This window comes from Rhodnius prolixus, unplaced genomic scaffold (genome assembly GCF_049639745.1).
Source record: "Rhodnius prolixus isolate KJV_2025 unplaced genomic scaffold, Rpr scaffold_4, whole genome shotgun sequence".
NCBI lineage: Eukaryota > Metazoa > Arthropoda > Insecta > Hemiptera > Reduviidae > Rhodnius > Rhodnius prolixus.
This window is the reverse complement of record NW_027411614.1, coordinates 36984640-36999133: the sequence shown is the minus strand read 5'-3', so window position 1 is coordinate 36999133 and position 14494 is coordinate 36984640. Positions and strand designations below refer to the sequence as shown.

The 14494-nt window shown below is 32.1% G+C and overlaps 1 protein-coding gene across 2 annotated transcripts; it reads left to right on the top strand.

The window, feature by feature from the left end:
• The first annotated feature begins 4633 nt into the window (after window positions 1–4633).
• Window positions 4634–13966, top strand: Wwox (WW domain-containing oxidoreductase). Of its 2 annotated transcripts, XM_074131948.1 has the most exons (7): window positions 4636–4865; window positions 4943–5007; window positions 5208–5438; window positions 6449–6650; window positions 7676–7861; window positions 8015–8276; window positions 8370–13966. In XM_074131948.1, exons 1-7 carry the CDS (start codon window positions 4771–4773, stop codon window positions 8556–8558), a joined length of 1230 nt encoding a protein of 409 aa, XP_073988049.1. In that variant the 5' UTR covers window positions 4636–4770; the 3' UTR covers window positions 8559–13966. The 2 variants fall into 2 exon arrangements, with proteins under 2 accessions (XP_073988050.1, XP_073988049.1); XM_074131949.1 differs by lacking the exon at window positions 5208–5438 and having other exon boundaries at window positions 4634–4865.
• The last annotated feature ends 528 nt before the right edge of the window (window positions 13967–14494 follow it).

The window sequence follows — 14494 nt, the reverse complement described above, 5'->3', positions numbered from 1 at the left end:
ATAATAGATTCTACTTAACTGAAAATTAATTATTTTGAGACATGAATGCTTTCTAAATAAATAAAAAATTAAGTATTTTTAAGTGGGTTATGAACATGATCCTTTGACTGAGAATCTGTAATACCTATTGTGAAGGAAACATGACTAGACAGCATGTTTAAGACTGTGCCTTGACAACCATCCTAAAACCTCCAACCTATCATTTCCGCATTTATTTTAGTGAAAATGATTATTTGAAAAGTTTTCACAATTGTAGTAACTGGGAAAAAAGAAAGTAGTTGTCAACAGATTTTCTATTGTTTGTCTGCTGCTAGAAGCATTTCCTTATTTTATCCGTCAATGCTCGTAATTATAAAGAAAACTGTAGATTATCTCCCAACAAAATCGTATTTCAGTAACATAAATTGAATCAGAGATTCAATTAATATTTGTTTACAAAAAAAATAAGGTGCGTCATCGAGGTCATTGGAGCCTGAAGCTGTAAAAGAGACTTCCAGCTTCCAAGCAGCGTCCGTCCGTCTCATTACTAACAACTCTTTCCATCTCAGGACAGAAGAAAGACAAATATCTAAGAGCAGCTAGATCTTAAAGTCGAGATCTCCGCATGGGGCTTCAGTCCACTAATTTTTAGATTGTACTATCACTTTTACTTTATTTTTTTCGCCTTTGTATGGATAATATACTAATAATAATACAGTAATAATTACTAACATAAACAATTACTTCTGGTAAATAATGTCAAACCTGCTCGAGTAATTTATCTTCTTTTTTTATAAAGCTATTACGTCACCATGACAAAGAAAGCATCATTGACTACAAACATAAATAATGGTCTACTCAAGAAGGCATAACAGACCATAGCTAAAGAAATATTAAATCAATATGGATTTGTATCAATTGGTTTACGAGGGGGCAAGAAAAGGGAAGAGAATTATATTGCAGACAGAAAGTCTACAAATGTTCAACAGAAGAGACAGAGGGAATGGATGTAAGATGGGTTGACTCTAAAGACTTACAGTCCCTTTAATACTAGACCAAGAGTTTACGCTAGCTTGGATCTGATTGAGTCTTAAGACGCATCCTTTAGGATGATATGAATAGCCGACGATATCTTCTGATACTCAAAGGTAGTGTCTTAATTAAACTAAACATAAACTTGAAGAGATTAAGCTGAAGACTTTGGTCTCAAGGAGATGGGGCAGTTGAAATGTTTAAATGAGAAATTAATTTAAAGCAGTTGCAGTGAAACCACATATATATTGTTTTGATTTATGCCTATAAAAAATATCGTACTTTCTCACTCAGCTAGAGAGAAAAGGGAACTTAGTACTAATGTTTTTACTTTTCTCTTCTTTTATCAATGAGTTCTGAGAAATACATGATTAAAATTTCTTGATGCGATTTTAGGAGTTCTTTAGTCCATGTAAATGTTTTGGACAGAATTTCTTTAAGACGAAAAATCATTAGATGCTCAAACTTGATAAGTATGCAAATGTGAGGAGAAAAGTGATGACTAAAATCACCGAAGTATAATTTCACCTACCAACTATTGTCTTTTTAACTCTACACTTGCTGCAAAATACAATAAAGTCACTATGTAGAATAATCATGTTATTATAATGTTTAAACTAAAAATTTTAAAATGTTTTCATTTTTGAGAATTTTAGAAGGGGCTTCTCTTTTGGTTCACATTAGTTATTTTTATTCCTTTGATTTACAGAAAATCTGTAATGCACATTTTAAAGAATCTGGAACGATTAGTGTTAAAAATGTCTCTCTCTTTCCCACTACATAATATATTATATGTATATAATATATTTAGCGTTTCAAAATCTAAGGATGTCCTGGAACCATGCTCTAAGCACTACTTACCTCCGGAGAGTGTTCTAAAATTACAGACTACCCTTTGATCACCGTAAGTATAAACTTTAAAGCAAATCTGGTTTCACCAATATCTGCTACCACAATCATCTGAGGCGACATACAGAATTTTATTTTTGCTAATTATACGGTGTTCATCAAGCAATTGTGGAAAACACAGAAAAAAATATAGTTAATGCAGAAACTGGTTACGAAACGGAGATAGAAATTAAAGTGAGCTTTATTCAAGTAGTCAAGCTGTGTTAAGTACTATTTTAACACAGTTTTTCGTTTGCTAAACAGCTGCTTAGTAAAAATTACACAATTCATGTACAAGACCCCTTCAAAATGAGGGTGAGATCGTCAATAAGGCAAGGCAAGGAAAAGGAACAGGGACCTATTTCAGTAATTTTGCTTGATCGATTTGATTTTCTGTAAATCATTTATCGAAATGAATACCATACATAGGTGTTAAAAATACAGGATACGATAAGAAAACGGGACATTTTTACAAATAACAGAAGGTTGCATAGATAATGCATAGATTTTGATTATTATTGTAAACATTAGAAAAACAGAATGTTATCTCTTTATGGATGCTTAGTAGCTATTATGGATGACACTTGATCATTAGGGATTTAGCAGGAGTAAAGAAGATGTTTCGGGCTAATGATGTATGTACTCACAAGATTGAGTTTAATCGATGTTATTGATGTGTGCATACCGGCTGTGCTAGGAACCTGCTCTAATCTATTTAACGTATGAACCACTTAATCATCTGTGCATCACTTACCATCAAAATGTTATACGTAGACACTTAATTAATTATATTCGCCGCCATTATTGGAGACAAGTGTGCTAAACTATTACCTTAACTTTGCTATATATCTTTACCATATGCTATTTTACAGAAGTAAAAAATAGAAGTATACTTATTGTTTCAATAAGTATCATTTTTATAAAATCCTAAGTTAAAATCCTTAAAATGGTTGCTTTTGCCTTTGAATCAATCAGGTTTCTTTGCTTCCAGGTTTCGTGCGAGTTATCGGTCTCGATTCTAGTGGAGGGGCTTCCTCCTTAGAGCCTCTACGCCAGGCCCTCCTTTCGGGGACCTTGGCGTGCTGTTGATGTGCTTGTATCGGTGTAAGCGTAAGTGTCGATGTAGTGTTCTGGTGAGTGTGTACGGTGTAGTGTACTCAGGAACTCGGGGGTCCGGAACACCCCAGAAGCTGCGCACAATAGCTACCCCCTGCGGGCTATGTAATTATACTTTACTTAAAGCAGCAATAACATCCAGTCTTCTGCAAATTTTTATTAAGAAGTTGATAAAGAAACAAGTAATTACTACTAGAACAATAGGTAGTGGTGGAATTAGTGGCACACCTAAATTTAGGTGAGAGTTCAGATTATGTTATTAAAGCATTATATAAATACATTATTTTTTGTCAAACTCCTGCTTATATTTTAATTCTTATTCCTTTTGTGTTTGTTTAATATCAAGTTCGCATTACAAGTAATTTTTTATCACACACCAACACAACCATGTGATATGGGCGGGACACAAGTAGCATACTTACATTATACATCGTATAATATGAATCACTCTAGGGAAAGTATAACATTATTCGTTTTCTTTCTCGCTCTGCCTAATCAGTGGCAGGAGAAACATAGCAAAGCGGTTGTTGCAGATGTAGTCTACTGATGTTGTAGACTTCCTTTTGAGGATCGAAGTCTGCTCAAGTAACTGATCGAACAAGCATACTTTAGCAGTAGACGAGAGACCATTCATGATATTTGAACTATTTGAGGGGTTGTTTCTTTCTCCTTGCCGAATTAGCGACAACAGAGATCTCCAAATAAAAGATAATCTTAAATGATAGCCATATTAATTTCTAACCTAGGATTTTAAAGTCCCTAAGAGGATTATTTTTATAGATAAAGATTTATGAGTAATTTATTCCCTTTATTTCAAACGAGTAGAAGCTCTCTAATGAGAATTCATTGTATTTTCTAATTAGTTTTTGTATGTAGCACAAAGAGTTTCTCGCCAGTGTATTGAGTATATTGTATTTTAACCCAGGCAATAAATAAATTTGATACTACATGTGCGAGAGTAGAAAAAAGAAAAGAAGAGTAATATATTGTAGAAACTAACAAAGATTCCCCCAAGTGGTTGTACTCATTTTTTATACCTACATTTAAATATGCACAGTAGTGCTTTTATCTTAAGAGAATTATTTTAAGTGGTAATAAACTTTGTGTAACTTGATTATTAGTTTTATGAAGATTTTGGAAATAGCTTTTTTTAAGCTAAAGATTGACTGAGTAGTAATTTATTAACAGGTGCGGAGGAATTCAGAATTCATCACATATGAAAACTAAATGTGTCAAATGATTCAATCGTAGAAAGTGGAAACCATTGAAACATTTGTTAAAGAACTTCTACAATTTTTTTTTACATTACAATGTTTACTAAATCTCTATTCCATACTAGAGAAAAGTACTACCCACAATATTTTACTGAAAAATTTAGTAAAATATTGTGGGTAGTACTTTTCTTTGGCGATATATTGTGGCTGAGACTTTTAGTAATATATAGTACAATAGGTAGTTGCACTAATTTTGTTTTTGTTTTCACTAAATTAAGTTTAAATGACTTGTCTTTCATGAAAAGTAAATGATCAATCCATCTAAATTAAAGATAGCAGCAGTGGCTGAACGCAATTGCTTCTGCTTTATTTTGTCATAATCTCACTGAGCTGCGCTAGAGTCTATAAGTTATCACTCCGTAATCAGCGTCGCCATTCGTGTCACCAGTTTGTAACCTACCGTTAATTGTGTATTAATCTTACCATAGTACCAGTATTCATTCTCAAAATTCTTCGTTATAAGGTAATGTTTTTGTAAGAAATGGCAGCTTATTTAGCGGATACAGATAGTGAAGATGAATTACCTCCAGGTTGGGAGGAAAGAGCTACTTCTGATGGAAGTGTTTATTATGTCAAGTAAGGCCTATTTCCTTCAATTACTTCATAACAGTTGATTTAAACAATGGAAAAATAATCATATGAAATGGTTTTAGTCATAACACAAAAGGAACTCAATGGAACCACCCAAGGACTGGAAAGAAGAAAAAGGTGTCTGGAGGTAATATTTGATATTAACCTGTTTTTTTTTTTTAAACATAGTTTATCTTATCTTGACCGCTTTTACATCTTTCATTCCTGATTCGGTAATACTATGAGGGCGTACCATACACTCTAGTGCTGTGTTACGAACTAAAGCATTCCGTGAGTTAGAGCGAGTTGATTTGTTTGATTTCACATTTATTTCTTAATGATTTCCAGAACTTCCCTATGGTTGGGAACGAGTTACAGATGAACATGGTAGAACTGTATTTGCTGATCATAACAATAAAACAGTAACTTACACTGATCCTCGCTTAGCATTTGCAGTGGAAACTAAAGAACATCCATCTGACTACCGGCAGAAATATGATGGTTCTACTACAGCTCTTCAGGTTCTTCACGGTCGAGATCTTAGTGGGAAGGTAGCTGTTGTAACTGGATCTAATTGTGGTTTGTAAATCAAGTTTATTTAGCTTGAGACTAGGTTCCGTGAAAAAATTACTTCGAGTTCAATTTTAGTGGAGGAAAAATCACTCATTTATGGAAATGTTAGATGCATGACATTGATGCTTTAACTATAATATTTTTTGAAACAATTAGGAATTTGCCAAATTTGAACTGTAAGAGTGAACCAAGGTGGTACTTATCTCCTCCAGTCGTTATTTATTACTCCTCGATTCAAAAAGTATGATAGAATTACTTCTTAATAAACGGGTTAAATTAAACGATACAAAATTAACATAGGTATCGTGTAAGAAGGCGACTAGGTAAGGACACATCCAAACATTACTGTAAATTTCTCATATTAACCATTAATTAAAATCCAAGGCTTAGACTGGCAATCGAACCCAGTGCCACAATTCACTTAGCTTTGCGGGCGAAGCCTCTAAAAACCGCTCAGTTATCGTGGTCTGAATATTTTTGTAGTACAAAAATACAAATGATGAGTTCCATTGAGCCACGGCGGGGGTTGCGTCAGAATCAGAAAGTAGAGTAAAGGATATATTCTGTGTTAAGAGGTGATTGGAGTTTTTCCAACGAAATTATTATAGGTTCGCTCTGTTCAGAAACGATTGATGTTTGAAAAACTTTTAAGATAGAAGTAAAAGAGGGTAGCTCAAACCAAAGAGGAACTTGTATCGAAGGGCCTGCATTTTTTTAATTATCAGCTAATCTTTAGAAGCAGTAAATTCATGTACCTGCTAAAAGATAAATGAAGGTAATTTCCCTTTGTCTACGAAATTTTGGTATTTAACCTTAGCAATGAATCATAGAAAAGATTACTCAATTTGTGACAGGTTCCTGTTGGTCACTAATTAGGTACACTTCATATTATCGTGTTCTGTATTTAACACATGGTAAATCTCACCAACTTGAATTAATTTAAGCTTACACGTTAATAATAAAGTTTTCCTAAATCTGTATGTTAATTAATTTTTTATTCTTACTTTTGGCCACAGGTATAGGATTTGAAACCGCTCGTAGTCTTGCTCTACATGGCTGTGAAGTTGTAATGGCCTGTAGATCACTGGGTGCTGCAGAAATAGCTGCTGCTGCAATTAGGAAAGAACGACATGATGCAGCTTTGCGACCAATGCTATTAGAATTGCACGTCCTTAAATCTGTTAAATCTTTTGTTGAAGAATTTCGTAAAATATACAGGTAGAATTTTTATTCACGTATATAAACTCATGAATTTTTTATTGTTTTAAAATTATCTTGCACCGCACTTTGTTTTCTGACGAATTAAGTGTTCATATTGCTAGAAGAAAACACGATTTGTTATTTTGGAATCTTACTTATTCTGAAAAATTATTTAAATAAAAGCAGAGAAATTTGAAGAAGGCATTTTCTGGAAAATTTACCAGGTAAAATGTTATGTCGAGTTTTGGAATTTTCTACAATTCGTATAAGTAACGTTGAACCCCGTTTATAATATACAGTACGCAGAACCTTATATTTTACTAAACTGGTACTTTAGAGGAATAATATCCGCGGTGCTCTTTCAAGAATCCTCTTAAGTCTTCAAAAAATTATTCAAATAAAAGTTGTAGACCATATTATTACAATGAGGAAACAAACTTTGGAGTAAATCCTTGGAACAGTCTTTGGTATTTCCATTTGTAAAATTTTAATCCTGCTCGGAATTTTAACAACGGATTTGTCATTTTTAGATGTCCTCCTTTGTAGTGTGTAGGTATAAAACCTTACATTACTCACAAATAGTCCTTTAGAGGAAGCTTCTTCTTCTCCAAATCCCCTTAATCGATGACTTCATGCATCGCATTACTTTCCTTACCTAGTTAGAGAAAATAAAGAAGGATGAGTTGAGAATCTAGGTAAGAGTTCTGTGCAGTAATGAAACCCGCTCATTTTTCAAGTTTCACTAATTTTTTTTTTTTCCGAGAGAATTCAAGTGGTGTTGGACACTGATAATAGGACTAACAATTAACTCCTTTAGCTTCTACTGTTGCTATAAAACAAGCATAAATTTTCAATTACTTATAAATCGCAGAATTGCAAATGGAGGATCCTTTTGGAGGAGATACTATTGTACATTAGACTGAAGAGATTACTTTAACCTGTTGTTATAACCGAGATAATTAAGATAAAGTAGTCATCAAATTGATGTAAAACTAGTTTCCTTTATTGAAATTTCCGAATTATGTTAATAATTTTTCTTTTAGCAAATTGGACATTTTGATTCTTAATGCAGGAGTAATGTCTATACCATACGGTTTGACAGAAGATGGATATGAGATTGTTTTTCAAGTAAACCACCTTTCTCATGCCTACTTAACCATGTTAATGGAAGATATGTTGACTAGAGGTGTTCCTTCAAGAGTAGTATTTGTGGCATCAGAATCTCACAGGTATTAGGTGTTAGTTTTAAAATGATCTTATTTTACTTTTTTTTAAAAACAAATATAGTATGAAAGAAATGTTTAGCAGGTTTAAGCATAATTTTTAAAATATTTGATAGGTATGTGTTGGTGCAGGAAGTTAACTTAAAAAGTATATTTTAGATATTCTAACCTTACCGAAGAACGACTTACTGAAGATGCTGTAACGCCAAAATCTGCTTCTTCATATTGGAGTCTTATGGCTTACAACCATAGCAAACTGTTAAATGTGACTTTTGCGGGTATGTTGTCCGAAAAATGGGCAAAGAAAGGCATTGCTGTATTTTCTTTACATCCTGGAAATCTTGTTTACACTAGTCTTTCCAGAAATTGGTGGCTAATTAGAATACTGTTTGCTTTGGTTAGACCATTTACAAAATCATTGGTAAGTTTTTATCTTTTTCTTCAATTTTTAACATATTTTGTACGGATTCTTAAACTTATTGAATTTATTTGTTGATGTAAATTTTATTTTTAGCAACAAGCAGCGAGTACTACGGTTTATTGTGCGACTGCTTTAGAACTGGACTCTGTGACGGGATTATATTTTAATAATTGTTTTAGAACCGAACCTAGTCAAACCGCACTAAGTCAAAAATTTGGAGAAAAAGTATGGAATTTAACTAGAGAACTTATACTTAGAGCAGGATTTAATATTTCCATGTGAAGTGAGATTTTTGTAGCAGTATTAAAAAAATGTTAATTTGGCAAATTATCAAGCTCAACAAGAGGTTGAAATGGCAAATGAAATTTTTGCTATCGTTACTTTATTCGAATGATCCATCGAACAGTTGGTCTCAAAAATAAAAGTAGTTCTGAATCGTAATATTGTAATGTTATTTGAAAAATTCACTTTAAAAGGCGCAATCTTTCAAGGCAATTTTCAAATAAGTTTTTTATTGTAATTGTGCTGATTTTATTGAAATCACTACAATCATGCTATGATTTTATGAAGAAACAAAGAAAAATCTTTGGTTCGACTGTAAAACAACGTTGTCTATTAAAAATAATAATCTAAAAAAAATATAGAGAGATAAAGTGAATAAGCCAGTTAAACTGAAATTCTAAATAATAAAAATTAGGGAAAGTGCAGTTGACTTACACGCGGAGTTCCTGGCATTTTTTCTTAATGCCTAAAAAATGGTATTTAAAACGAAAATTCTTTAAATGGAATTTTTTTTATAGTAAATTTACTTTTAAAAGATGTTTTTTTGAATTGTTACATTCTGTTCTTTTGACAGGTCTTTCTTCATTCGTTCTTGTGAGCTTTATTTGTTAACTGTAAAAAACAGCTGGAATGAAGGATGTTTTGTTGCATTTTAGTTAGTTGTTGAACGTTCTTAGTGGAATGCGTTATTATTTTTACGTATTTTGTAATGAATAAAAGTAATTTATAGAGCACTAATAGCAAAACTAAGTGATCTTTATGGTGACTGATTTTATTAATTCAAAGAGAAGAAAGATTATAATCATAATTGTTATTTATTTTTTTGCTTATCTTAGAGTGCCTAAACAGTCAGGACAGAAGACACTCCAAACTGTAATGTTAGCAGTGTAAAATAAATTATAATTGTTAATAAGTATAAGACTTGAAGACGAACTAAACCCTAAATGAAAAGCTTAGCAAAAAAAAAATTATAACTGAAACTGCCAATAATCTTTCTTCTCTTTGATACATTCTGTTCAACATTTGCTCAATACCTCACACGCACATTCTTACTTAACCTCTAAAGCATTTTTTTCGTATCCATGGAACCTGAATGTTTGTTACTAACTTGATATCTTTGTACAGTGAAAATTGGTTTTCTTCGAGATTCAAGTTTGTTATTGTAAATTTTTCAGTTCCAAAGCCCTAAACTTGAACAATGAATAAAGAACAAGGGGAAAAAATAAGAAGTATTTTTATAAATATATTAACCGTTTTTAACTAACACTTTTTGAATATTTTGTCATTAAAATTTTTATAGAAAGTAGCGGTGAGTCAGCATTATAGTCATGTATTCAATCTCTAAGGATATCCCTGGGTCACTTTTTTTTTTTCAGTTTCCTTATGTTGATAGGTTGTACCAAAATTTCTCTTAAGCATAAAATGAGAGGGTGTTGGCGACGATCTAGTGTGACATGGAACTTTCTGTGTTTGGTTTAGTTTGTGTTGTTTCACGTATGATCAGAAATTTGTCGCTGTTGTTTGGATTGTAGCCTTTGTATTCTTTACAGGTTGGAAGGTGGGGTAGAACCCAAAACTTATCAAATTAATAGTTTTATAAAACGAATTATATTCTTGTACGTACTGACATATGTATGTATGACTGGATGAAAATACAACTTGATACTGATCAAGTTGTATTTTCATCCAGTCATCGTCGTAATTGTTCAAATCTGTATCAAAGCCATTCTTTATAGTCTAATTTGAGAGTTCCACGTTTTCTCTGGGAGTAATTTTTAGTTGGAGCAGACCATCAAGTCCAAGTCTGTGCGTTTTTGTACAGTGAATGTCAAAGTCAAATTTTAGACAAAAAAATGAATAAAAAAGATTCAATTTCTACACATTTGTATCTTTATTATTTATTTATTCTTGTAACTACACAAAGGTTACTAATAATGATGAGTGAGATACCTATTGCATTGCAAATATCGTAAAAACCTAGAATATAAGTTAAAAATTGCATTGACTAATTCTTGGAAATGTATTTCCATAGAATCAAAAGCAAAAAAACTCGTGAATAAAACAAAATCTGAAGCTTTTAATACAAGTCCCTAAAAAATTAAAGTTGATCTTTGGAATAATCTTACATTTATTGTCTCCAGAATGATGTAGAGCTTAAGAGATCTTAGCGATTTATCAAGATTCTGATCTCCTCTCTCATATTAAATATACCACCAGGAGATGGAAGTATTTCCTGCTGTAACTTATCAACTCTATGAGAAGAAAAAGTGTCTTGATACGAAACACATTCAGATACCTATACTCTCCTTTATCATAAAATTCCTGTAAGAATTGCGTATCTAAAATAACGAAGTTTTTTTGTTCAATGGGAATTTATTAAGAAGTAAGGTACAATTATCAGCAAATTGCTTGAAGAGAAGTGAAACATCCATGTTTTCCTAACTACTTCTCAAAATGATCCCTTGAAGTGAAATAGCTATTTCTTAAGGGATTTCGTCGTTCCTGCAACGTCAGCTCCTGAATATCACAACCATTCCAACATTCACTCCAGGAAGTGCTGCAAAAATAGTTGGTGGGAAATCGAAACCACTCATAAACTAGTTAATTATCACACACTTTACTCATTACAACAAGATCAAGGGAGTAACAAAAGATCGTATCGTAAAAGTATATACATAAATTTTCTTACCACTTCACTCAGATACAGTGGGGAAGTTACATAGCTCCTTAGAGATAAATAATGTTGAGTTCCTCCCCAAAATCGAATTATCGTAATAATTACATTAAATGATAGTTCATGATTAGAAGAAACTCGAGGTGATCAGTATTGCTTGGATTTCAGGGAGGTAATTACCAAGTGTTTTCTGGCATTGTGGGAGTTAATTATGAAATTAAAGCAGCGGCGGATATGTATGTGCACGGTACTGCAACCATTTCGTTAATTTTTTTGAATAGACATCTCCTGAGTGGAACTTCTCTAATCGATTTTGTCAATTGTTAGTCTCTGAGTAGTCTACAGAAAAAGCAAGAAGTTGCCTCAAGATGAATTAATAATTCGATGATAAAATTGTTTTCTAATGCACTGGGTTAGTTTAAAAATTTAGTTGGAACAGGACTGACAAAACAGAAATATTGATATTCTAAGACTTCATGTATTGCATCATTTTTACAGCGATAAGGTAGTTCCGAGGACGTGAAGCGATCTGCTACAAGTGTCCTTCCATTAACAAGACATTTTAAAAATTGAATAAGTATTACGGGGATTTAAATTGGTGAAATAAAAAACTGATTTAGTTGTTTAAGATCGACGAAGCATGATCGATCCTTCATTTACCGATGAGGGTGGACACTATCTTTTCACAAATGAACATTAGCCTCCGACAAATATCGTGTCACGATATAAAACAGAATTACAAGATCTAATTAACAACACCTTTTTATTTATTTATAGTAATGGACGTATGACAGCATTTTAACATTGAATACATTGCAATTCTTTTTGTTTTTGTATTTTCTTTCAGCACTAATTATAACAATAAATACGCATTGAAAACATGTGTAAAACACCTCTGCTAAAAATTATGAATTGACAGTTTACTACAATTTGCTCATGGGCCATAAATTCCCATCTAACATTTATTTACACAGCGATGTTCTCCATTTAATAATAATAAAAAATTATTTCTATTATACATTTTTTAAAAATTATTATTATTTTTCTGTTATTCATTTTATGACATATAGTGTACATCTATATGAACATTAATGAAAAATTTACGTTTCTTCACATGTAACCATGCAAAAAATAAATAATTTGTTTTTTTACCAATGCCTGCAAGTCGTCTGTTAATTGGAATTAGTAAGAAAAAAGTAATTAGTGTGAATTAATATTAATTAATGAGAAGTAATATAATTTATAGGAACATAAATCTTTTTAGGAACATAAAATAAAGCTATAATACTGATATTATTAATAATTTATTGAAATTATAATGTAAATCACGATGAATATTGAATAAAAATCTCCTGCAAGGAGGATTTTTCAATTTGGCCACCTGCTGCAGTATTGAACTCTCAAGTTACGGGAAATTCAGAAAAACGAGTTTGCTGTAGTTTTTATTACCCTTCTTCTTTTCTTTATATTTAACTAGTTCTGATAAAGAATGGCTTACAATGTGGAGATTATAGTTTCTTCCATTGTGGGTTAAATAAAATTCGATAAATGTAGAAGAAAAATTCGAAATATGTTGTTCTTTGATGAAGGCACACAACTTTCCAATTTCTCTAGCACAATTTGTGATACATCTTTAATTTTTAGATGGCTGATGCAATTCCTATAGCTAACGTCTAACATAGGCAAATTTTGAAATTTTTACTCTGCTAGGAATTATTTAAATGGGATTTTTTAAATATTTTATCATCTGAAGCCACTCCAAAAATATATTCATTAAAAGCCTTTCAAATGCATTTTTTAAAAAAATATCTTTTCAGTTGTCGGTACCTGTTAGAATTGCCAGCTGAAAGCAGTGTTCATGGCAATTTCAATTTAATTACAGCAGTTATTTTGACTTTAGATTAAACTATTGCAACCGGTGGCCGATTTAATGTGTTGTTGCTTCATTTAGGCCAAGCATGTTGCCTTATTTTAGATATTCCATTTATGTGGGAAATTATCATCTAAGCAAAGGCACACTTAAATTTTGTGCAAATCAAAAATTTAAAAAAGAAATTAGGTTTTCTCAATTGTAAATGAAAAATATTGACAATTTTAGGCCAGGGTGTGATTTTTTAAAATATTAAACGAAAAAATAAAAGTAAACTTTTTCAGGCGTACTATACGTCCCCAACTACCCATCGACAGAAGGCGGATAGCTAACATTACGATAAGTTTCTTATAATTAAGACATTAAATAAAATCCAAGACAAAGCCTAGGAATTGAACCAATACAACAAATACATTTCTTTGCAGTCCTCGCCTTTAACCGCTCGGCCACCGTAGCGCCTTTTGTAAAACTAATATTTTTATAACAACTATTCTTGTTATAAATTTTATTTTTTGTTGACACTATTTTTATACTGTACGCTCCGCAATTTACTGGCCAAGTAAGAATTTGTTACGCAAAGTATGAGGAAAGCAACTTTATTTTCAGATTCCTTTATGCCAGATGAAACGATAATAAATGAGGTCACTTTTTCACCTCCAGGATTAAATAAGATGAAATTAAAAATGAGTATGATTCCGAACGAGGTTCTTTCTAGGCGCGGGTCCAGAGGTGACGCCTCCCACAGTTGTACAAAGTTGTTTTTGTTATATTTAGATGAAATTAAGGGAAAAGGTCTCTTAAGTTGCATCATAGAGTAAATTTATTAATACGCTCTCTTGGCTCTGAGAAAAAAAAAAATGAAAATAATAATACATCCATCTTTATTAATTTCCGCCTCACTTGAAGAAAGTTATACCGTTAATTTAATCAGTATTCTGAATCCGAAACTGTGTAAAGACATCTGCAGGTTCCAGAAAATATAACTTCCAATAAACCAACCATTTTTTTGGTTTTCACATTGTTCACCTCAAACCGGTGAAGTTAAATGCTGTTTTTAGATCTAGGAATGTAGATTAGAGCACCATTGTGAGCGAATCAACATTCCTATGTGATAGTTTTCTATCCTGTTTTCTCGCTTTTAGGCTGATCGAATTATCTGATTTTCGGATCAAGAAAATTTGAATAGAAAAGTTGCCATTTGAGTCTTGTTCCTGGGAACCTAAATGAAATTACATCCCACCTACTCTGGAAGCGAAAAATCTCCCCGGCATATGTTATTTCTGTTTTATGAAGTGACAAATAGTTGCTTTTCACTTTGTATTCAGTAAACAAATTTATTTTTATAATGTACACATAAAATATAGCAAAGAAAATTGAAATTAAATTGTGAAA

Coding starts and splice junctions, on each gene's coding strand:
- Wwox (XM_074131948.1), top strand. CDS start 4,771: ATGGCAGCTTATTTAGCGGATACAGATAGTGAAGATGAATTACCTCCA. Junction 4,866..4,942: donor GGAAGTGTTTATTATGTCAA/GTAAGGCCTATT, acceptor AAATGGTTTTAG/TCATAACACAAAAGGAACTC. Junction 7,862..8,014: donor GTGGCATCAGAATCTCACAG/GTATTAGGTGTT, acceptor AGTATATTTTAG/ATATTCTAACCTTACCGAAG.